This window comes from Castor canadensis, chromosome 17 (genome assembly GCF_047511655.1).
Source record: "Castor canadensis chromosome 17, mCasCan1.hap1v2, whole genome shotgun sequence".
Taxonomy (NCBI): domain Eukaryota; kingdom Metazoa; phylum Chordata; class Mammalia; order Rodentia; family Castoridae; genus Castor; species Castor canadensis.
The window spans coordinates 17701635-17724876 of record NC_133402.1 but is presented as its reverse complement, the minus strand read 5'-3'; the positions used below and the strand labels follow the sequence as shown (position 1 = coordinate 17724876).

General features: G+C 53.8%; 1 protein-coding gene across 8 annotated transcripts in view; it reads right to left on the bottom strand.

Annotated features, from left to right (window-relative positions):
* Gsg1l (GSG1 like) overlaps positions 1-23242 on the bottom strand; it is a 194443-nt gene that overhangs the window by 122963 nt on the left and 48238 nt on the right. For 6 of the 8 annotated variants that reach the window (XM_074059150.1, XM_074059152.1, XM_074059149.1 and 3 more), the window contains exon 2: positions 9361-9408. The exons of the other annotated variants lie outside the window; for them this stretch is intronic. In XM_074059150.1, the coding sequence (XP_073915251.1) occupies positions 9361-9408 (48 nt within the window). The remainder of the gene's footprint in view (positions 1-9360; positions 9409-23242) is intronic. 8 annotated transcript variants of the gene reach the window in all.

Here is a 23242-nt window from a genome sequence, read left to right as displayed (position 1 = left end):
CCTTAGAAGTCCAGTGATTGAATCCTAGCCCTGCCTCTGGTGGACCTCGAGCGCTGTGCTAACCGCTCGGAGCGGTTAATCGGAAAAACAAGGACACACGTATTCCCTCCTCCAAGGGCCGCGACCCGGATTCAGTGGAACACAGTGGCTGAAAAGGGCTGGTACATAGCAGGTGCTCAATGTGTGCTTGGTGTCTGTGTCAGGGCTGCACTGAAGGAGATTGCCACAGAGCAGAGACCCCATTTCTTAGGGACTGGTGTGCAGAAGGACGGACTGCTCCACTCAGTCCACAGCAGCCAGAGTTTTATCTCACTGCCTCAGTTTCCACATCTGGACAATGGAACAACAGAGACCAGATCTCTGTGAGCTCCTGTGTTGGTCAGCTTTCCCTCACTGTGACAAAATGCCTGAGGCAGTCACCCAAAAGAAGGAAAGGTCAATTTGGCACATGGTTTTAGAGGGTTCCACGTGTGGCCTCTTGGCCCTGTTGCTTTGGGCCAGGACACCATGGAGGGATGGTGGCAGGGAGACAGAGAGGAAAGGGAGGAGCAGTCACTGTCCCAGCAGTGACTTCAAGGCCACGCCCCCGTGACCTCACGCCCTCCCACTAGGCCCCGCCCCTAAAGGATCCCCAAGCCTTCAACACGCAGTCTTCGGGGACTTTGAAGATACAAAGCCCGAACTGACCTTTTTCTTACTGTTCCCTAGACAACACTGAGTGCCACCTGCCATGTGGCACTTACGCCACATCAGGGATCGTAAGCAATCCAGACAGTCGCAGCGTGTGCTTTCTCCACAGGACATCGAGCGTGAAGTGACAGGTGAAAGCCCCGTGCAAACACGATGCACTTTTGTGTAGGGGACCTGAGAGCCTGCGGGGTTGGGCACAGGGGTCCCACAGACAGTCCCCATGGACACCGAGGAACCACTGTGTGCAGGATTACATTAAGGGACGTGACTGCCAGCCGTGGTGGGAATCGGCAGGTGGCGCCCAGCGAGAGGAAGGTAGGTCACTGGGACATGGCCTCCAGGGGGATCCCGGGGCTCTGGCCCCTTCCTCTCTCTTTTGCTCCCTGGCCATGAGGCGGGTGGCTTTGCTCTCCATGTGCCCAGGCATGAGGTGCTCCCTCTCCACGGGCCTGAAGCAATGGGTCTGACTGAGCGCCAGCGTGAATCTTTTCTCTTTATAAGTTTCTTATCTCAAGTATTTTGTTATGGTAACAGCTGAGTGACACATGTGACAAAATAGGATCACACATAACCGACACCACCGTCGGTGAGGTTCAGCAGAACTGTAGGATCAGTGCAGTCTTCCTGAACCCTGTCTGTGTTTCCTTGGCCCCTGGCACAGCTGTCCAGGACGTGCTCGGCCCCATCCCATGCTGGCCACGCTGCAGCTCAAACCCCAGAGCTGCAGCAATTTCTCACCGGAAGTGTGAGAAGACCACGGAGCCACTCAGAAATTTAAGTCACCTCCGGTCACACTCAGCAGAGCCTTCTCACCATGGAGAAGCTGCTTCCAATTGTGAGAGAGAGGGAGAGAGAGAGAGAGAGATGCCTAATTACCTGGAAGGATAATCTTGAATAATTGGAACGAGAACCACTAACTCAGTTATTAGGTGTGTGATCTCAGCCCTGTCCTCCAGCAGCCTTGAGCCCGATGAGAGCGGGTGACTAGAAGAACCCAGGAAAAGGGCAGAGCCTGCACTCCAAGTCCACGATAAGGAACTTATAAAGAGGAAAGGTTCAGATTGGCCCAGTTTTCCAGGTTTCAGTCCACTGGTTGGCCTCTGGGGGCTCAGCACCCTGAAATCTGCCGTGTGGCCTTGAGCAAGTCACTTAACCCTTCTAGGCTCTCCTCTTCTTATGTCCTTCAGTCACTCAGCAAACATGCATTGAGCAGCTACACTGAGAACACTTAGCTCACCCCTTGGCATGGGCTGTTCGTGCTACTGGGGTGATGTCCCCTGATGCTCCTTACGCAGAAGGAATTCCACGCCTCCTTCAAGACCCCTGCACATGGCCTCCTGTGGCCCTGTCCACCTGCACAAATCGTGACGCCCTGTCTTCTCACTTGTCTAGAGGGTGGGCCGCTCATGAGCAGGGGCTGGGACCCAGGGCCAGGTGGCTCCTTCAAAGCACAATGGCACTGGGCTAGCAGACTCCGTGGTGTTTTGAGAGGGCCTGGACGTGGTCTCCAGGAAGAAGAGTCTAAGGGTGGAGCAGGGCCATCTGACAGCTGACGACACCTGCAGCAGGGCACTGAGGGGACATCTCGATATGACCCAGGAAAGGCCGGCGGCAGGAAGAAAGGACTCGTGGACTGCCTGCCTGGCCTCCTGCCTCGGTGTCTCACCGGGACGGTAAGGGTCAGTGCTCCCGTTTGCCAGGCCCTAGGCCCCTGTGGGTGCCCTTGGGGGCCTTAAGTGACACGTCTGAGGTCAAGAAGGCAGGTGTTCAGGTTGGGGTCTCAGATTAGCACACTGGCCACCCAGGTGCTCCAACCATGGTCACCAGCTGGCCCTGTGCCACTCCAATGGCTGCCATGGACCTCGGTCCTCCCCACCCCGCCCCGCTCAGTGGGCTCTCCGGTCCACCCACGTCTCAGTTCTGACATAAATCAATAAAATGCACTAAATAAATTAAGTGAGCAGCAGGGTTGTAAATCGATTTCAGACAGGGGAGAACAGAGAGGTTGAGGGACCAACATGAGACTGTTAGGGGAACTGGAGTGAGGAATGGCTCATACAGAGCAGTCCCCATCCTTACGCGCCCCTGAAATACTACACAAGCGAAACCTACAAGCTCGGAGGTGGAGCCACACAAATGGCTGCTTGGTGGCCACCAGAAATCCCAGCTTGCTGGTGACAGAGGCAGGAGCACGGGATGGGGGGGGGACATAAAACACAGCTCTGCCCCAGTGGACCAGAGCAAACAGCCTGCAGAAGTAGGATCCAAGTTTCTAAACCCAAATGGGCTGCCCAGGACCTATATCAAGGCTCCTTGATCATTCTGTACTTCCTTTATTCATTCAACAAACTTTTACTAAATTTTCAGTCTGTGCCAATCTCACAGACTTCTCACAGAAGTGTAGGGGCCATGGAGGAGGACAAGATAGGGTGCTGGTCCTCCAGGAATGTCCAGCCTGATGGAGGAGATCACCTCTATACATGTCATCGGGGTCAGGGATGGCTTTTCAAAATGGGCCATGTCTATACTGGGTTTTGAAGGATGAATAGAAGTTTGCAATGCAAGTGAGAGGTGGTGAAGGCAAGTCAACTGAGGGGAACAGAAGATGCGAAGGCACAGAGGCGTAAGAGATGAGGCAGCGTTTGGGGACACGCATACCATTGGGGAGGCAGGGCTGAAGCACAGGATTCACGTCGGGGATTGTAGGAGTGGGAGGAAAGGCCAGCAGGAATGAGATGACGGGCCAAGAACGCCATATCCAAAGGCTCCTGTAAGTTTGGGAGCCAAGAGGGGGCTTGAAACAGGCGTGAGAGACTGCGTCTCATTTTAGAAAGACGACTCAGAACTGGCTTGTAATGAGGTGGAGCACGCCTGCACAAAAGCGCACAAACTGCTTTCGTATTTCCTCAACTGATCAGGACCCGGACGGGGGACAAAGCACGGCCCAGTGGCCCCAGGACTGGGTGGCGACAGCTTCCCGTGCTGTAATGGAACCGCGCAGTGGGCTGCTCTCGAATCCGGATCCTCTTGCTCAGCGGCCGTGCGTTGGGAGCAGTTGTCCACACTCAGGGCTCTGGAATATTCCACAGGGAGTGCAGGGTGGGTTTTAAGTAGCTAAGAGACCATCACCACAATCCAGGAGGGACATGAGGACAGGACCAGGGGCTGTGGCCGTAGAGGGGAGGCTCAGGTGGAGACCCCTGGGACGGAAGAAAAGTCACACCTGGGTTTGCAGAGGGAGGGGCTGAGGATGCCGGGGCTATGGCCTGGGAGACAGGACAGGTGCTGGTGATCACGGGACAACAGGTGGAGAAGGACGAGGGCAGTGACGTCCACCGTGGGCCAGCTGAGTTTGCAGGACCTGGGGACCGCAGGAAGACGTGGCCAGCAGACAGCTGGAGGCCAGTTCTGAGGTCAGAAAGCCACAAGTGGACGTGAAGGTGGGGCTGAAGCAAAGGCTGGTCTCTGCCATCACCGATCTCGATCTCACCGGCAGAGGAACGGAAAGGCCTAGTCCAGCGGGTGCAGTGGTTCACACCTGTAATCCCAGCTATGCAGGAGGAGCTCAGTCCCAGGCCAGCCCAGGAAAAACAGGAAACCCTATCTGAAAAGTAAGAAAAGCAAAAGGGGCTGGGGGTATAGCTCAGGTAGTAGAGTGCTTGCCTAGACCTGAGTTCAAATGAGAGAGAGAGAGAAAGAGAGAGAGAGAGAGAGAGAGAGAGGGAGAGAGCGCAACACTCAGGAGAAAGTGGAAGTGGCCACCTACATGGAGGAAGCCAGAGAGAAGGAAAATTCGGGAAGCCGGAATCAGATGCAGCAGGCCCGGTGAGTTCCATATTGAAAACCCAAAGCGAAGCAAGCGACTCCATTTGGGCTGCAGAGACCCCATCTGTCCCCAGCGTGTCCGCGAGATGCTGGCACTGGGCTCACGCTGGAGGCTGAGAGTTGATCAGCCCAAGAGAACGTGCTGGTGGTGCTAGGGGCTTCGCTGCCGGTGTCCCCTCGCAGAGGCACCTGGAACTTCAAAGGAACGAGCGTCGCTCTGACTCAGGGCTCGGACTGAGGAGAACGCGTGACATGGAAGACAGAGGTGAGAATTCAAGCAAGGGGTGAAAGAGCGTGACACCCGTTAAGATTGCTATCTGGGCCGGGCTGGGGCTCAGTGGCGCAGTGCTGGCCTCAGCATGCAAGGCGAGGGTTCCGCTCCCAGCACTGCAGTGAGAGGGAGAGACAGACAGACAGACAGATCCTCAGAGAAGTGCAGAAGATTTCGTGTCCCTCCAACAAAGGCAGGAGACAAGAAGAGAAAGCTCCTAAAAGCATAACCCCAGAAACTTAAAAAAACAACAGTCAAAAGGTAAACCTTGAGTAATCATCTCAGAATTAAATAAAAATGAAAATGGAAAATTAAGAACAGAAAAGAAAATGTTAAAAGCTTGCAGAGGGGAAAAAGCCAGGTCACACCCAAGAATCGGAGTGACTGTGAGCTCCTCCTCAACATCCTGGAGCCCAGCGTGGTGGTGCACGCCTATAATCCCTGCACTCAGGAGCCGGAGGCAGGAGGACCGAGACCTCCAGGCCAACCTGGCCCAAAAAGCAAAAAGCAAAAAGCAAGGGCTGGGGGCGTGGCTCCATGGTAGAGCACCTGCCTCTGAAGAGCCAGGCCCTGAGTTCAAACTCCAGTGCTGCCAAAAACAGACACAGAAAAACCCTCAGGAAGTGGGCGCCAAGGGGGGGTGGAGGGGGCGCCGCAACCTCGCAGAGGTCGTGGGAAACGATTTCCAAGCGAGAATTTGACGCTCAGCCAACGTGAAGTCAGCATGAGGAAGGAGCAGAGGTCGCCAGGCATGCGCCCTCCTGGCCCATCCCGCCCTCTTCACAGGAAGCTTCTGGAAGGTCCTGTGTCATCACCCCCCCCACCCCCCCCACCCCACCCCAGATGAGGACGTAAAGCAGACTGGACGTCCTGGGGTCCCAGAAGCAGGAGCTCAACACTAGGGAGGAGGAAATTCCAAAACAAGGTCAAAGGGGACAGAAGGACAGGGGACAGGTGACAGGCTCTGGGTGGGGGGGGGCCTTGCCAGTCCTTGGGGATGCGGCGACAACGCTGACCCTCTGCAGAGGACGGCGGTGAGAAGCAGAGGCTGACGGGGAGGAGGAGGGCGCCGCACCTGCTGCCCTTGAACTTGACCGTGAGGCTCGCTTTGGCCAACGGGCGATGGCGGGAAGGATGGCGCCCACGCGGCGTGTCTGGCATCGCCACCATGTGTCTGCTGTCCCCTCTGCTGTCCCCAAGCAGGGCTACACCCTGGGACCACGCCAGCCCACATCAGCGAACCCCACGAAACCCACAGATGTGGGAGGAAAAAGCCCTGCCAGGAAGCCACTGAGTCACGGGGCAGCTCGTTACCCAGCTGCGGTGGACACCACGGACCGACACGCGGGTCCTGCCGGTCCCAGGCGCGTGGGAGGCGACTCCTGTCGAAAGACACAGGGACACCTGGGGAGGAGGAGGAGAGGGGGAGAAGCCTGTCCTCTGCACTTACGGAACCAAGTTCACAGCACTCGGGGCCCAGAGTGCTGGTGACCCGCCACCGAGCCCAGCTAAGTCAGCGTCTGCGCGGGGGAGACACCACGCAGCCGAGTGTGCTCAGCAGGGGTCAGCCCCACACCCGAGGTGGACGCAGGAGTGACCGTCAGGAGACCGCGCCAGGGCCCCAGGTGAAGCAGAGCGCAGAGGGCGCGCCCTGGGCACAGGGCGGCTGGAGAGGACCCGATGCCGTGCTGGGTGGGGGGACAGCGTGGGAGAGCGCGCGTGGAGGGAACGGGAGGTGGCGGAGCGGTGAAGAGGGCCTGGTGGGGGCTTTGCTCCACCATGATGCGCTGCCTGGCAAGGCCCAGGGACCACACATCGAAACCGCCAAACCCGCGAGGCACACGAACCTTCCCTCTTTCTAAGGTGATTGTCTCGGGTATTTTGTTGCAGTGACAGAAAGCTGATTAACACAGGGGTTTGCGCAGGGAGAGAAGCTTCAGCCTAAATTCAGCTCAGAGGTCATGGAGACGCACAGGGGTGTCCCCCAGATCTCAGCCGGACCCCCAGCCCCCCACCCCTCATTCTAGTCTTTTGGCAGAAGGACCAGGCATTTAAGAACAGAACTAGCCAGGTGCTGGTGGCTCACGCCTATAATCCTAGCTACTCAGGAGGCAGAGATCAGGAGGATGGTGGTTCGAAGCCAGCCCAGGCAAATAGTTCACGAGACCCCCATCTCAAAAACACCCACCACAAAAAAAGCGCTGGTGGAGTGGCTCAAGGTGAAGGCTGTGAGTTCAATTCCCAGTACTGAAAAAAAGAGACAACTGCTCAGGCTCAAATCCCACTCCCTGCTACCTCCTAAATGTGTGACCCTCTGTGCCTCCGTTTCTTCATCTGTAAAAGGGGATGACATGAGTTGGGGTGTGCAGAGAAGAGCACCTGGTGGCACTGCACCTATTAGTGTTAGGGTTAGGGTCACTGTCACCTCTGGCAGCACAGGAGCCAAAATCCAGGCTAAGAGTGGGCTCTGTTGACCCCAGCCTGGGCACCTGCTCACAGAGCCCGTGCATGGTGGCTCCAAACAAGTCACCCTCCTGTGTCCCCCACTCCTCTGTGAAGTGGGGATCGCAGAGCGTCACGGGCCTGCAGATGGCTGCGGCGAGGGGCACGCACTGCGGAGCAACCCTGTAATCCCACCCGAGGGAGAAATGCATGTGAGAGGCAGTGACGTGCGGCCGTCCTCCGCCTCCTTGTGAAAGGCCAGCCGCCGCCTGGCCCTAAACATCAAATCCAAGGCCAGGAAAACCCAGTGATGCAAGGAGGACCTCGGCCCCATAAAAGCAGGAAGAGACGCTGGGCCTCCTGGGGCCCCCTGTCACCCCGTGACACACATGGGTACAACCGTGCACCGCACAGGGCTCTGCACCCGCGTGCACACACTCGCCCAAGGGACACGCGGTGCACACGGGCCTGCAGCTCCAAGCCTGGGAGCAAAGTTGAGTCAGGGTCTCCACTGCTGCGGGTTCTAACAGGCACCAGCACAGGAGGCACCGGGACCCAGATTTAAAACCCAGCTCTGAGCCGGGTGTGGTGGTGCATGCCTGTAATCCCAGCACTCGGGAGGCTGAGGCAGGAGACTGCAAGTTCAAGGCCAGCCCGGGTGGCACAGAGAGACCCTGTCTCAAAACCCAGCTGTGCCCCTTAGAAGATGGGGGACTTCAGGGACTTCACCGCTCTCAGCCTTGGTTTCCCATCTCTGGGGGAGGTTTCTCAGTTAATAAGGGACGTGGAGGGTGACACACAGTGACTGCTCAGGGAACACAGCCCTCGCTGTGACTGTGACGCTAGTTAGTGGCACGGTTTCCTGGAGGTCCAGAGGGGATCCAAGCCCAGTGCTCACCCAGGACGCGGTCGTGGGGAAGTGGAGGCAGCAGAGAGGCTGTCCTCAAGCTGGAAATTCAGGGGTCCTGGCTCCTCCCGCTGGCTGAGGGACAGCAGGTATCCTGTCCCTTGTCCCTCGGGCTCCCAGGACTGTCACCAGCCTCCTGGATGTGCAGCCCCCTCAGGGAGGGAAAGTTCATCACGGTCCCACCAGCAGGGCAGGGTGGCCACGCACCTGGCCTTGAGACTTTCCAAGCTTCCCAAGGCTGGACTTCCGCCTCAGTTTCCCCTTCCTTACGCCCAGGCCCAGAGCCCCTCTGCCTCTTCAGCTGTCTGCAGAGGCCTGCGTGCCTGTCCTCTCTTGCAGGTGGGGGGATGGCCTCACACCTTCTGTCCCCGGGCAGGTCATCCTCAGTACCGAGTCTCTCGTTCTTCCCTAACAACAAACCCGATCACACACAGTCTCGCCCAGCATAAAGACCACATTTCCCAGCCTCCCTTGCAGCTGTGTGTGGCCACACAAGTTCTGGCCAAGGAGATATACACAGACATTGAGGGGCAATTCTGGACACCTTGAGTAGACCTGAAACCTTTGTCCTTTCTTTATTCTCCCTCCATCCAGCTGTCTGGAATGCAGACGTGATGGCTGGCACTCTGGCCACCATCTTAGACCATGAAGACAAAAGCCACAGGATAAGGGATCATAGGGCCTGAGTCCTGAGGACTCCTGCATCGGAGCTGCTCTGCACTGCCTACGGTGACACTTCTACAAAAGTCACTAACAAATGTCCCCCTTGAAGCCAGTTCTTTTGGGTCACTATTACTTGCAGCTGAATGCAATCCTGACGGCCGTCTCCACCTCCCAAGCTGCAGATGACCCAGTCACTGCCCTGCACGGCCCGAGCCCTTGCTGTTGAATGCTGCGTCTAGTCGGGCGGGTCCCCGCCCCTGTGGACATCAGAGCCCACACACAAGGGGCAGAGCCGCAGCTGGAGGGGACACCCTTCCGAGCCCCAGCATGCCCTGGATGCAAGGCAAGGGTGACGGTCCCGGAGCCGCCCACCGGCAGGGGGGTGGACAGACATGTCCCCTCCTGCCTCCCCCACTTCATCGCACTCAGGAAACTCAGTGCTGAGCGACAAGATGTCTGGCTTCCAGCGTCACCGTCACCCAGAGAGGCTGAAGGACTCTCCTGGGACTCTGAGCCACCTGGGCAAGGCTGAGGTCCCCAGACAGGGCCTGGCCACACTCACCTTTCTCCGATGCTGGGGCCAGGTCAATGAAGCTGCGACATTTTTCACCTTTGGAAAGAAAAGAAGGGTTTTCAGAATGCGAGGACGTCTGTCCCCTCACCCAGGACCCCTGGGGCACCCCTGATCCCAGCCACCATGAGTGCCATGGATGTGGGGGCTGAGCTGCCAACTCTCCACCTCCCCGTGTCACCTCCTCTCCTCCAGGGCCCTGGGTTCCTTCCCACTGTCACCACCGCCCAGCCCAGGCCCCTTGCTGCTCTCCCAGCTGCACTTGGTCTCTCTGGGTCTGTTGTGCACATGGCTGATCACACGTGTGCAAGGACATCCAAGGGGAAAGTCCAAGTTTGCACACATGGACCCTGGACGGGGATCCCCATCCTGTCCACTGCCCCTCAGCTCCTGGCCCTCCCCACGCACCTCCGGCCTCAGGGCCTTTGCACGTGCTGTTCCCCCGCCCAGAGCGCCCTTCCCCTTGAGCTCTCCACGCTGGCCCTCCGCCTGAGGCACTCGTCATCGTCACGGGTCCACCTTGCCTATGTGATTCGTGGATGATGTTTGTTGATGACTGTTTGACCCCACAAGCATCATGGCCATGCAAGGATAGGGACCACATCTTCCATGCAGCTCAGCACCTCCAGCCCCACCCCCAGCCCCACCCCCGTGCCCAGACCAAAGCCTTGACGTTGCCCTTGGCCTCTCTCTCTGGCTCACAGCCCCCCACCCCGTACGTCTAGTATCCAAGCCTTTGTCACCCTTCTCTGCCTCTGCACTGGTCTTGCTGTCCCTGCCTCATCTGCACAGGGACCGGAAGGAACCTCAGATCGCACCCCTTGTCTGCTGGGAACTCCCGTGATTTCCATCCCACGGAGAGTCAGAGCCTGAGTCCCCACTGTGCTCTGTCCTCCTCTCCCCTCCCTGACCCCTTCTCCTTCCATCTTCTTCACCCACTCCACTCCAGCCATGTCCCCTCCTGGCCACTGTAGACAACGCCAGGCACAGTCCTGTGCCAGGGCCTTTGCACTCGCTCCCTCCTTTTCCTGGACTATTCTTCCCTCAGACAGCTGAAAGTTTCCCTCTCCCCTTCCTTCTATTTAATCTCTTTATAATGTCAAATGTCCCTCCCCACACTGCCACCTCCTTCCCCTCCATCTGTAGCACCTGGACCAAGCCAGGTGCATACTGATAAATACTTGCTAAAGGTGCCGGGCATTGTGGTACATGTCTGTAATCCCAGCTACTCGGGAGGTGGAGGTAGGAGGACTAAACTATGACTCTGAGGAGCTTCTGCTCTCGGTCTTCCCCCCAGTCCCCCTTGAGGCCAGGGCTGAGCCCAACGATGCAGTGATGGGGGTTCGTGGCCCAGTTCTGCAGCCTTCTCAGCAGGGAGGGTGCACACGGCACCCTCTCAGGTTGGGTGGCGGTAGGAGAGGTGGTCCTCCTGGAGCATCAACCCGTCTGGGCGCCCCAGGCCCTCAGCCCTCAGAGGGGACTGGGCAGATGTGTCCCCTTCAGGTGGGGCACACTGTGTGCCACCATCCCCGTCACTCCCTGTCAGGGTACCCCAGCCTCCCTGCAGCCACCCCAAGACTGGATGTCACAGAGGGGGAGTGGCAGCGCACAGGGGTAAGGACTACTGCCAATCCCAGGAGAGACGGACTGGGTGCGGGTGAGGACGGGTCCATGGGAGCCTCCCAAGTTCTGCTCTGAGATGTCCTTGAAGCCCGTGGGGCTCGGGAGCCTCCCGCCGGCCAGGAGTGTGGAGGCAGACAGAGAGGAGGCCCTGGGCCCCGGCCCAGGGGTGACCTCCTCTGATTTGCATCACTCCCACCAAAGACCCACAGGGCCATTGGTGAGGGGACCACGCTGCTGTGGTTCCAGCTGGCCTAGGCTCGGTGCTGACACGCGGGACCCTCGCCTTCCATGAGGGATGAGGTCAATAGGCTCAGAGAAGCTGAGCAACCAACCCGGGGTCACACAGCAGGAGGGCGGTGCCCAGGAGATAGCCAGAGGGGAATTAAAGAGAAAGAAAACAGGGCTGGGGTACAGCTTGGTGTCAGTGGCTGCCTAGTGTGTGCAAGGCCCTGGGTTCCACCCCCAGAAGCACAACAAATATATATATAGAAAGAAAAAAACTGCCAAATTTTGAATCGGTTGTTTTAAACTTCTTAAATGTTGTATTGTTTTCTCAAAAGCTCTGGAGAGAGGGTGCAATGGACGAGTTCAGACCACACTATGGGCCTCAGATATTTTTGCCTTCATTGCAGCCTTCCCATATTTAAAAAAAAAACAAAACAAATTAAAAATTACGTTTTAGCTGAGCATGGTGGTGCACACCTGTAATCCCTGCAGTCAGGAGGTAAAGGAGGGGGATTGTGAGTCTGAGGCCAGCCTGGGCTATCTAGTGAGACCCTGTCTTCAAAGCCAAAATATTTTACAACCACACGGGTATAAAGAGGAAAATATTAAGTACCAAATATTTTCTTCATCTAAGAGTTTAGGGGGTTTGCTTGTGATTTCAAAGGAGCTGAGCATTTCACGAGCAGGAGGGAGGGTGCTGGGCCAGGGCTTAGTTTCAGGCTCTCGAGCTCTCAGCCTCAGCCTCAGCTCCTACCTCGAGGGACAGACGCGCCACCATATACAACCTGCAGCTGTGACCTTCAGGGGATTCCAGTAGTCACAAGGTCACATGGCCATCACCATCATCAACTCTACATCATTTTCTTCATCCCAGAAAGAAACCCCGTACCCATCAGCAGTCAGCTCTCATTTCCTCCGGCCCTCCCCACCCCAGACGACAACTCGTCCGTTTTCTGTCTCTAAGGATGTGCCTGGCCTGGGCGTGTCACCCCCACAGGACCCTGCAGTGCACGGCTTCCGTCACTCAGCACAGTCTCCAAGGACGACCCACCACGTGCCATGTACTGCTGCCTCGTTGCTTTTTACAACAGAGTAATATTCCATTGGTTTGCTTTCTGTAGTTGCAGTTTCCTATGATCAACTGTGGACCGAATACTAAATGGGAAATTCTAGAAGGAAATATTTCGGAGGTTTTAATGGCACATTGTTCTACGTAGTGTGATGAGATCTCATCCCTTCCCACTCTGTCCTGCCCAGGACACAAACCATGCCTTCGTGCAATGTATCCACACTGTATATGCTGCCTGCCCGTTACTCACTAAGGTGTTGGCTCAGTTATCACGTGGACTGTCACAGCATCATGGAGCTCGTGTCCAAGTAGCCCTTATTTTACTGAAGAAGAGTGACACTAGGGAGGCGCCGTGAGCACAACACAGAAGGACAGGTGACTCTGGTGCTGCACGGCAAGGCTGCAAGGCATCCAGGAAAACCCAGAGCACCTACACCAGGCTCCAGCCCTAAGACAGGGGAGCCAGCCTCGACACGTTTATTTATCCACTCATTGCTGATGGACACGGGGTCTGCGTCCACTGGGGACCATCTCTAAGCATTCGCGTACACTTTTTTGTGGACAAATCTCCACTTCTCTTGCGCACATACTGGGGGTGGCCAGTCAGAGCTCCGGGGAAACACGGGAAGCTGCACGGCTGCCACCCGCCAGCAGGGGGCGGCGGGAGTCCCGCCTCCTGTCTGCAGTTCTGATTTGCTGCTCTGATGGGCGATGACCTCGAGTGGCTCTTCCTGGGCCTCAAAGCCACTGCCACAGCTTCTTCGGAGAAACATCGTCCAGACCTTTTGCCCACGTTTTCATCGTGTCATCTCTTCACTGTAAGTTGCAAGGGTTCCCTAGTGATTCTTCATGTCACGTCCCCCTTATCAATAACTGATTTGCAAGTATTTGCTCCCCCTCCCCCCCGGGTGGTCTTTCTGCTTTCGTGATGGTGCCCTTCGCAGTCCAAGAGGTCTCAGTTTCAACGGAGTCCGCTTTACCTACTTTTTATTGCTTGGGGTTCTGGTTTCATATCCAAGTCGACTAGTGTAACCCGAGATCGTAAAGATGAACTCCTTTCCTTCCCAGAGTTTTACACCGTTCACTCTTCCACCTACGTCACTCTGCGTGCGTTTGGACCTGGTTTACCCGCGTGGTGTTCAAAAGGGCCCAACTTCATTCTTTCGCATATGGACATCCAGTTGTCCCAGGACCGTTTGTGGAATGACTATTCTTTCTCTCCTGAATTGTCCTGGTACCCTTGTCAAAAATCAGTCAACTGCACGTGGCGAGGGGTTATTTCAAGCTCTCGAGTCCATGCAACTCTTCCATCTGTCTATCCCTAGTTCACTGTCTTGTAGCTCTGCACTAAGTTTTGAAATTGGGAAGTGGGACTTCTCCAACTTTGCTTTGGATGTCACTTTGACTATTTTATGTCTGTTGCCTTTCCATGTGAATTTTAGGATCAACTTGTCAATTACTGTAAAAATGTAGCCATTTTCATAAGTTTGCATCGCCTTGGTAAATGGGTTGGGGGAGTACGGCCACGTGAGCACTAAGTCTTCCCATCCATGAACATAGGACATTGTTCCAGCTATGTAGATCTACTTTAATTCCCTTCAACAATGGCTTACGGTTTTCGGAGCACAGGTTTTGCACTTCTTTAAAATTTATAACCAAGTATATTATAATTTTTATGCCATTGGTGTTAGTTACTTTTATGTAGCTGTGACGAAACACCTGCCTTAGCTAGCTTAAAGGAGGAAGGATTTATTTTGGTCACTGTTTCAGAGAGGGGAGGGTGAGGAGGACGTGGGGAGGCAGAACGGCTCCCAGGAAGCAGAGAAAGGACTACAGGAAGGGGCAGGGCAGGACGCAGTCCCCAAGAAGATGGTCCCCAGTGATGCACTTCCTCTCACCAGGCCCCGCCTCCCATCTCTCCCCTCCCCCATTAATGCCATACGGTAAGTCCATCAGGAGATGACTCCATTGATGAGGTCCGAGCCCTCAGGATCCCCTCTCTCTGGAGACACGGAGAGGACACGATCGGAGTCGCGCTTTACAAATCTCCTGGGTGTCTGTCAATCCAGTCAAGTTGACAAGTAAGATTCACTACCACACTGCTGTAACTAGAATTGCTTCCTCAAATTCATTTTGGGGACTGTCACTATTATTGTATAGAAATAGGAATAATTTGTTGTATCCTATCTTCCTGCCTCAGCCTCCCAAGTCTGGGATTACAGACACATGCCACCATGCTCAGCTAAACTCCCTTCTTGTAACATCAAGTTTGTGGTTGGCCGTGGGCTCCTTGTTTGCGCCCTTCATCAGGTCAAACAGGTTACCTTGCATTCCCAGTTTGCTGCACGGTTTTATCACCAAAGTATGTTTGCCTTCTCTTTAATCCCCAACAACCTGCTGTGTACCTCTAAGAGTCCCCACCTTAGACACAAATGACCTGGGCACTGAACTTTCCATGACTCCCTCAAGACCACACAGCCAGACACAACCCAGGCCCATCGACTCCTAGCTATCCGTGGTCCTATGTGCTCAGAATTCTCTCCGACGGCCAGCTGTGCTCTGTGCAAGTGTTCCTTAATTCCCTGGAAAGGGGATTAAGACAAAGAAAGTCCACAAAGGCTAAAGAAATGCCTCTCGCACCTCCGTGTCTGCTGTGTGGACAAGGCCGAACAGAAGATGTTTGAGCAGAGGCGGTCAAGTTTAACGCACACCATCCCTGCAGGGCAAAGCTGAAGTTAAAGGAGGAGTCATAGAGATAGCAGGAAGAAGACAGGCGACTTACGATCAAAGTTCTAACGGCTGCAATCGAAATGGGAGCGCTTGTTTCTCCAGATCTTTCGTCTTCGTGACAAAGATCAGCTAAGCAATGTGAGGACCATATTGAACTGTGCCATATTGACTACTGCGTCCACAAGTGTAAACATCATCGTCATCGTGTGGACTCTTATTAGGTTGATATGTTTAATTAAGGGGTTATTTGGGGAACAAAACTGGAGTTGAGTGCACTGAACCCTCCATCACGCACACTTACGGAGCTGTGACAAGTTACCGCCACCTAAAGACAGCGTACTTCTTTCGATGCATGGACCTCGAGAGACCGGAAGAACCTAAAGTTCATGGAATTTGAGTGATCTCAGCCTTGGGGGACTCAGGTGCCATTCAGAGCCTCTCATTTAATTGATCCAGGCCTAAATATCAGTAAAGTCTTTCTTTTTTTTTTTTTTGGTGGCACTGGGTTTTGAACTCAGGGCCTTGCACTTACTGAGCCTTGCTCCCAGCCCCAGAGGCCCATGGGAGGGCAGTGTTGTCCTGCTTCATCAGGGGAGCAAGGGACCCTAGAGGAAATTCATGCAGGATGGAGGCAGAAGACTCTGTGGGAAATGTGGTTCTGAGCAGTGGGGCCCACACAGAACCCGAGGACCTGGCAGGACCTTCGCAGAACGGTGGCCTGGGAAAGTGGGACTTGGGGATTGAGCTCAGTGAGGGCCCCACGGTGCCCACAGGGAGGGAAAGACAGGGGAGGGCCTGAGGGTTCTTCCAGAAGTTCTAGAAACTTCACAGAAGTCCGGGCCAGGAGGGTTCCTGTTATGTGGAGGTTGAATTTCTCACCACCCCCAGTGTCCTGTTCTGTGGGGTCTAGAGAAATAAACGCATGGGCGTTGCTCCTACCTGCCATGGCACCTCGTCCCGCAGATGGGACCTGAAGCCCGGACTCCACATGTGGTCACCTGCTGGAGATCAGTGGCCAGCAATGACAGCGGGAGCCGGTGGGGACCATAGCCGGGAGAGGAGGCGCCCCGGCCTGATGGAACTTCACCGACAGGCGACCATCTGGAGCAGTCAGGGTCCTGACAGGAGGCAGATGGCGCCCTCCCAGGGGCTCACGGGCGGCTATTTATAGACATATGGATGGGATGGAGGGACAGCCACAGGGTCCTCACCACGCTTGGCCTAATGGGGCAGGACAGGGGCAGGAGTTATTGGCTCGGTTATTGGCTGAGTCCTATGCAGAATGTGCCTTTCACTTTCCTTCTGCTGTGGATTTTATTTCCAGGTAGGTGTGTGAGGACAGTGACTTGACCATAGTGTAGACAGGCATGCCTCCCTCTCTCTCCCTCTCTCTCCCTCTCTCTCTCTCTCCCTCTCTCTCTCTCTCTCTCTCTCTCCCTCTCTCTCTCTCTCTCTCTCTCTCTCTCTCTCTCTGTCTCTGAGCTTGGAGGCCACATTTTTGGCAACCAATAGAAGTTTCCTGACTACGTGTGTCTTGTGCCGGACACAATTGCAGAAAGGATAAATGAAGATATTTCCATAAAGTATACTTGTCAAGAAGGGACCCTGAAGAAGAACGAAATGTTATCATTCGCTGGTAAATGGATGGAATTGGAGAACATCATTCTGAGTGAGGTTAGCCTGGCCTAAAAGACCAAAAATCGTATGTTCTCCCTCATATGCGGACATTAGATCAAGGGCAAACACAACAAGGGGATTGGACTTTGAGCACATGATAAAAGCGAGAGCACACAAGGGAGGGGTGAGGATAGGTAAGACACCTAAAAAACTAGCTAGCATTTGTTGCCCTTAATGCAGAGAAACTAAAGCAGATACCTTAAAAGCAACTGAGGCCAATAGGAAAAGGGGACCAGGAACTAGAGAAAAGGTTAGATCAAAAAGAATTAACCTAGAAGGTAACACCCACGCACAGGAAATCAATGTGAGTCAATGCCCTGTATAGCTATCCTTATCTCAACCAGCAAAACCCTTGTTCCTTCCTATTATTGCTTATACTCTCTCTACAACAAAATTAGAAATAAGGGCAAAATAGTTTCTGCTGGGTATTGAGGGGGGGAGAGGGAGGAGGTGGAGTGGGTGGTAAGGGAGGGGGTGGGGGCAGGGGGGAGAAATGAACCAAGCCTTGTATGCACATATGAATAATAAAAGAAAAATGAAAAAAAAAAAAAAAAAAAAGAAGGGACCCTCTGCAGCATGGGAAAGAATGACCCACTCACCCGCAGGCAGAGGGGGACAGAAGGTGGGCGCTGCGGTGTCCCTGGCCAATCTTAATGGAAAGAGACATACAGAAAAAAGAACATCTCCACTGTCCAGGTAGGAGATGGCAGCTCCAAGGATGGCCACTGTGCAGCTATAGGGAGCCTCACACCTGCCACAGGCAGGGGACAGAGACCCAGCAATCACTGCGGACATCAGATTTTGAACACTGCCCTCACCCCTCCCTCCTGTCCGCAGGTTGCAACCTCCTTCCTTGTCTCGTCCTGCTCAGAGCCTTGGCCTTGCCCCTCCCCAATCTCCAAACCTTCTCCCTGCTCCGCTTCTCCACATTGGGACTCTCCCTGGCCTTCAGGCCCCCCTCAAATGTCCCCCTGCTTCCTCCCCAGGAGCCTGCCTTGCTCACCAACCACCTCCTTCCGCAAAGTCATGTCTTCTGAATGTCCACGGTGTTTTGTTGTGACACTTCTTTTTTTTTTTTTTCACAGTTCTGTTTTTATTTGGACTCCGGGATAAAATTGAACATGCTATGACCAAGAGGTAAAATCTTAACCAAGAAGACTTCTTACACCAATTTCCCTCCTCTTACAAACTATGGCTAAAAACAGTAACCTCTCACTAATTACCTTGCTAATTACTGTGGACTGTCCTGTGTGGTATGAAGGCCTTCATCTCTGTACAATGTTCAGAGTAGTTAGAAGTGTTTTCCTTTTTTTTTTTAATTTTTATTGTTTTATTACTCATACGTGCATACAAGGCTTGGGTCATTTCTCCCCCCTGCCCCCACCCCTTCCCTTACCACCCACTCCACCCCCTCCCTCTCCCCCCCACCCCCTTGATACCCGGCAGAAACTATTTTGCCCTTATCTCTAATTTTGTTGTAGAGAGAGTATAAGCAATAATAGGAAGGAACAAGGGGTTTTGCTGGTTGAGATAAGGATAGCTATACAGGGCATTGACTCACATTGATTTCCTGTGCGTGTGTGTTACCTTCTAGGTTAATTCTTTTTGATCTCACCTTTTCTCTAGTTCCTGGTCCCCTTTTCCTATTGGCCTCAGTTGCTTTTAAGGTATCTGCTTTAGTTTCTCTGCGTTGAGGGCAACAAATGCTAGCTAGTTTTTTAGGTGTCTTACCTATCCTCACCCCTCCCTTGTGTGCTCTCGCTTTTATCATGTGCTCAAAGTCCAATCCCCTTGTTGTGTTTGCCCTTGATCTAATGTCCACATATGAGGGAGAACATACGATTTTTGGTCTTTTGGGCCAGGCTAACCTCACTCAGAATGATGTTCTCCAATTCCATCCATTTACCTGCGAATGATAACATTTTGTTCTTCTTCATGGCTGCATAAAATTCCATTGTGTATAGATACCACATTTTCTTAATCCATTCGTCAGTGGTGGGGCATCTTGGCTGTTTCCATAACTTGGCTATTGTGAACAGTGCCGCAATAAACATGGGTGTGCAGGTGCCTCTGGAGTAACCTGTGTGTTGTGACACTTCTTGATATATCATTGCATTCTCTCTGGGGCCCAGCCTGGCCCCATGTGGGGCCATCAGTGACAGATGTCAACATCAGCACATAGAGGCTCAAGTTTGTCATGCAGCCCAGTGACTCCAAGTGCCATGGAAAAGACCTGCCACTAGTCACAATTGCATATAAATAAGGATCCATTCTCAGTCTACAGAGAAGGACACTGAGGCTCATGGAGGCAAAGTGACCTACCCAAGGTCACACAGCCAGCAGGTGGTGGACCTGGGATCTTGCCCTGGGGCTGGGTCTTTACAAATTTCTTTCTGTCATGGAGGGGACTGCCCTGTCCCCGGTATAGCCAGGACCCCAGGCCTTCCTCAGCAGGCCAAGTGACCACTGAAATGTCTTGTGTAAACATTTTACAAAAGCAGAGAGCCTGGTCCAGTAAGCCTCAGGCCCATACCCAGCTTCACTGACTGTCATCTCACAGTCCCTCTGTATCGTCTACACCCCACTCACCCACCACATGAGTTATTACGAAACAAAGCCCAGAAGTAGCATCTAAAATGACTTTTTGAAGACACTTAACAAAATAACAGATCATTTCTCTCAGAGGGTGATGGCTTTTTGCAGTGTGGGGATGGAACCTATAGCCACCAGGGGTGCAGACCTCCCTCCCTGCGATCCTTCTGAGCCCTGTCTCTCTGGAGTTTGGCTGGTGGGGAAGAAACCACCCCTGTGCGGCAACCAGGCTGCCAGCAGGCACAGCCCTGACCCAGCCAAGGCAGCCTGGCTGGCTCAGGCCCTTAGCGGAAATGAGCCTTCCAGGAATCCACCACAGACAGCACTGGGGGCAAAACCAGCTCACCTGGCTCCACACCCAGGCCTGAATCCAAACCTCACCCCAGGCTCCCGCCAGTGCACTAGACCTGGTACTGGGAAGCAGGGTGCGGGGTCAGCAGGAAACCAGGCAGGGTGAGCTCCCTGGTTCAAAGGAGGCCTCACGCGGTTTTGAGTTCAAATCCTTCCTCAGCTGTCGGCTAGCTGGGAGACAATGGGTAGCTTACTTGGCCAGGGAGTTTTATTTCACCAGGAAAGGGCAATGGTTTGACCACCTGGGTTGATGCGAGGACAAGCTGAGGAAATGGCACGAATGTTCTCTGTTAGGACTTACATTGCTCAGTTCTGCAAGAAAGTCAGACACCCACAATCCCAATGTCACTCATCACAGTCTCAAGGCTCCCTTCTTGAAAAGGGGTGCCCTAAGTCAAGTGGGTTTGGACTCACAGGTTGCAGGTTCAAATCCATCATCCTCCTAGCCATGTGAACTCAGCAAGTAGCTTCATCTCTCTCTGAGCCTTTTCCTCACCTGCCAAGTGGAAATCGTTCAAGTACAACTGTCCCCCCCTTTTCCAAGGAGGGACATTCTAAGACCCCAATGGATGACTGAAAGTGGAGAGTACCAAACCCTACATACACTGCTCATTTCTCTATGTACGCACTTATGATCAAGTTAGCTCATGATCTAGGCATAGAAACAGAGCAGTAACAACTACTACTAATAAAACAGGACAAGAATAATAATATACTCTAATATATGAATACGGTCTTTTCTCTTGCATCTTTCTACTGTGTGACTAATGGGTGGGTAGCACATACAGCATGGATACACTGGACAAAGGGTTGATTCACACTCCAGGTAAGAAAGAGTCAGAAGATAAGAACGGCTCACAACTTAAAACTTACGAATTGTTTACTTCTGGAATTTTCTCCCTTACAATTTTTGACTACATTTGACCACTAACAAGTGAAATAAAACCACAGGAAGTGAGACCACAGGTAAATGGTGGACAGGCGTACCTGTATTCCAGGCTTGCAAAGGATTGCAACAGGAAAGTGTAGAAATGCCTGCCCGTTCTTGGCTCCAGTAATCAGAGCTGTTTTCATCCTTGCCCAGATCCTAGGTGAGAGACACACACAAGCATCTTCCCAAGCCAGGAGCAGGAGGCCATATTTCTGCAGCCTCAGCCTGAGCAGGTGGAGGGGAGCTGGCACAGCCATGGACAGAGTCCACGGAGGTGGCCAGAGGCGGATGCTCAGTGCTGGCAGAGACGAGCAGGTTGCTGTGCATTGGGCACATTATCCTTGGCGTGGATGCACCAGAGCCCAGGTCTTACTTGGCAGTGGAGACTTGGGCATGAGAGGGAGGGACGCGGGATGCCCAGCATCCTTGGATACATCCCATAACCTAGATCTAGGGTCGTGACTTAAGCCCACACCCCAGCAGATGGTGATCCTGAGGTTTTTGTGCAGTAGGTTGGGGAAGGCAGGGGACAGAGGGCACAGTAACATGACTTCCCAAAGTCAGCCAACATGTGACATTTGCTAACAGATTGGGCACGTGCTTTGTGCCAAGCCTGTCCTGAGTGCTTTATGTGTGTGATTCATCAACTGTCACAACACCCCCGAGAGGCAGTTGTTATGGCCACTCTCCATTTTATAGATGAAGAAACTGAGGCACAGGAAGATTGAGTCACTCAGAGTACAAGGTACACAGCTTTGTTCTGGCCTCTCCTCTACTACCTCTTAGCAGAGTAGGCAGGTTCTAGAGAAATCCACCCTTCTGCAGGCACACTGGCTCACATCTGTAATCCCAGCTACTCTGGAGGCAGAGATCAGGAGGACTGAGGTTTGAGGCCAGCCCATGCAAAAAGTTAGCAAGACTCCATGTCAATCAGTGTACTAGGCATGGTGGTTCACGCCTGTGATCCCAGCTATTCAGGAGGAGGAGACAAGAGGATCGCAGTCCAAGGCCAGCCCCACACAAAAAGCAGGAGACCCTATATGAAAAAAGGGCTCAGGGTGTGGATGAAGTGATAGACCACCTGCTTGGAAAGCACAAGGCCCTGAGTTCAATCCTCAGTGCCACCAAAAGAAGAAGAAAGAGGAGGAGGAAGAGGAGGAGGACAAAGAGGAAGAAAAAGAGGACAAGGAAGAAGGAGGAAAGGGAGAAGGAGGAAGACTTCATGCCGCACACAGCGGGAAACCCCAGCATTCTCCAGAAATGACTGCATTTTGAGAGGCCCAGTCAAGGGACCCCAGCTAGAAACTGGATCTGAGGTAACTGGTTCTGAGACCCAGGTCCCACGAGCGCCCAGCCTCCTCAGAAGGTGCATGGTCAATTTTCTCTATAGTAGGTACTGTGGCCTTGCAGGGAGATGAGGGAAGAACGGGCTTGGTCCCCAACAAAGGTGGCCGATGGGAAATGATTTTAAAACAGAAGCTCAGCCGCCTTCACTGGTGCATTCAAGAGCTGGGGGACACCGGCAGATCGTGCAGGAAGCGTCTCCTCTCGCACCCGGGCTGGCAGCACTTTCCCGGAGCGCTTCGGGCCTCTGCCAGCTCTGCACACAGGGCGGCAGATGGCCCACACTTATCTGCTGATGAGATTTTGATTTATTTATCTCTTACAGATGGTGCCAGGCCTTGGTCCCTGGCAGGAGTCCAGGGTGCGGGTCAACTTTCTGGGGACGTTCGTTTCTACAAGTGGATAAGATACTGCAGACTGAGACCCTGGCTGGTGTGGTGACTGGCACCGCCGTGGCCCCCACACATCCCTTGCCTTGGGTATACAGGCACTGTGGATAAAACCAAGGGGCGAATTTGCTCTAAAGGATTTCAAAACCAACGAAGCTAAATGGTCATGAAAGATGACGGTCATCATGGCTAACGCCAAAGAGCTTTGGACTCACAGGATCCTGAGTTCAGGTCCCAGATTTGGCACTTACAAGCTGTGTGGCTCTAGGTCTTAGTTCTGCATCAGTACAATAGGGTATTGCTGTCACTTCCTCCACACACAGTGTGACAAATGCAGTGAGAAAACGCTCTGCTCCTTCTCATCCGGGTGGGGTCAGGAGACTCAAGTGTGAGTGACGGTGCCACTGCCTGGGGAGGGCTCTTATGAAGAGGGCTTTTGCTCCAAGGCCCCGGGCAATGGCAGAGCCACGAGGTGAAAGCTGCCTGGTCCCCAAGGCACTACATGGGAGAGAAGTGCCACCCACCAGAACCCCTGTGCAGAAGCATTATGTGGGGCAGGAAGTTGAGGCGTGCATAATCCACGGACGCGGTGGCCTATTTGTTACAGCAGCTCGTGCTGCCTCAGACAGAGGCAGGCCAGGGATCAAACGAGGTCACACTCGTGACGACATGGGTCCAGCAAATACTCATTGTCACTACTAAAGACATCTTTTAAGGAAGCTTGTAAGTAAAGGCTACTGTGATTTTTTTTTTATGTCATCCCATGTGCTGGGTTTGCTTAAACCAAAGCAAACCTCCCTTCTGAACACTGTAGTCTTATTCGTGCCCTTTTCTTGGTATTCTCAGGAATCCTTTCTGGCCTGTCCTAGCTTGCTCTCCAAATGCATGCTTTGAAAGCAGAATTTAAAGGCAGAGAGGAACTCTGGCGTGGCTTTTCTGCAA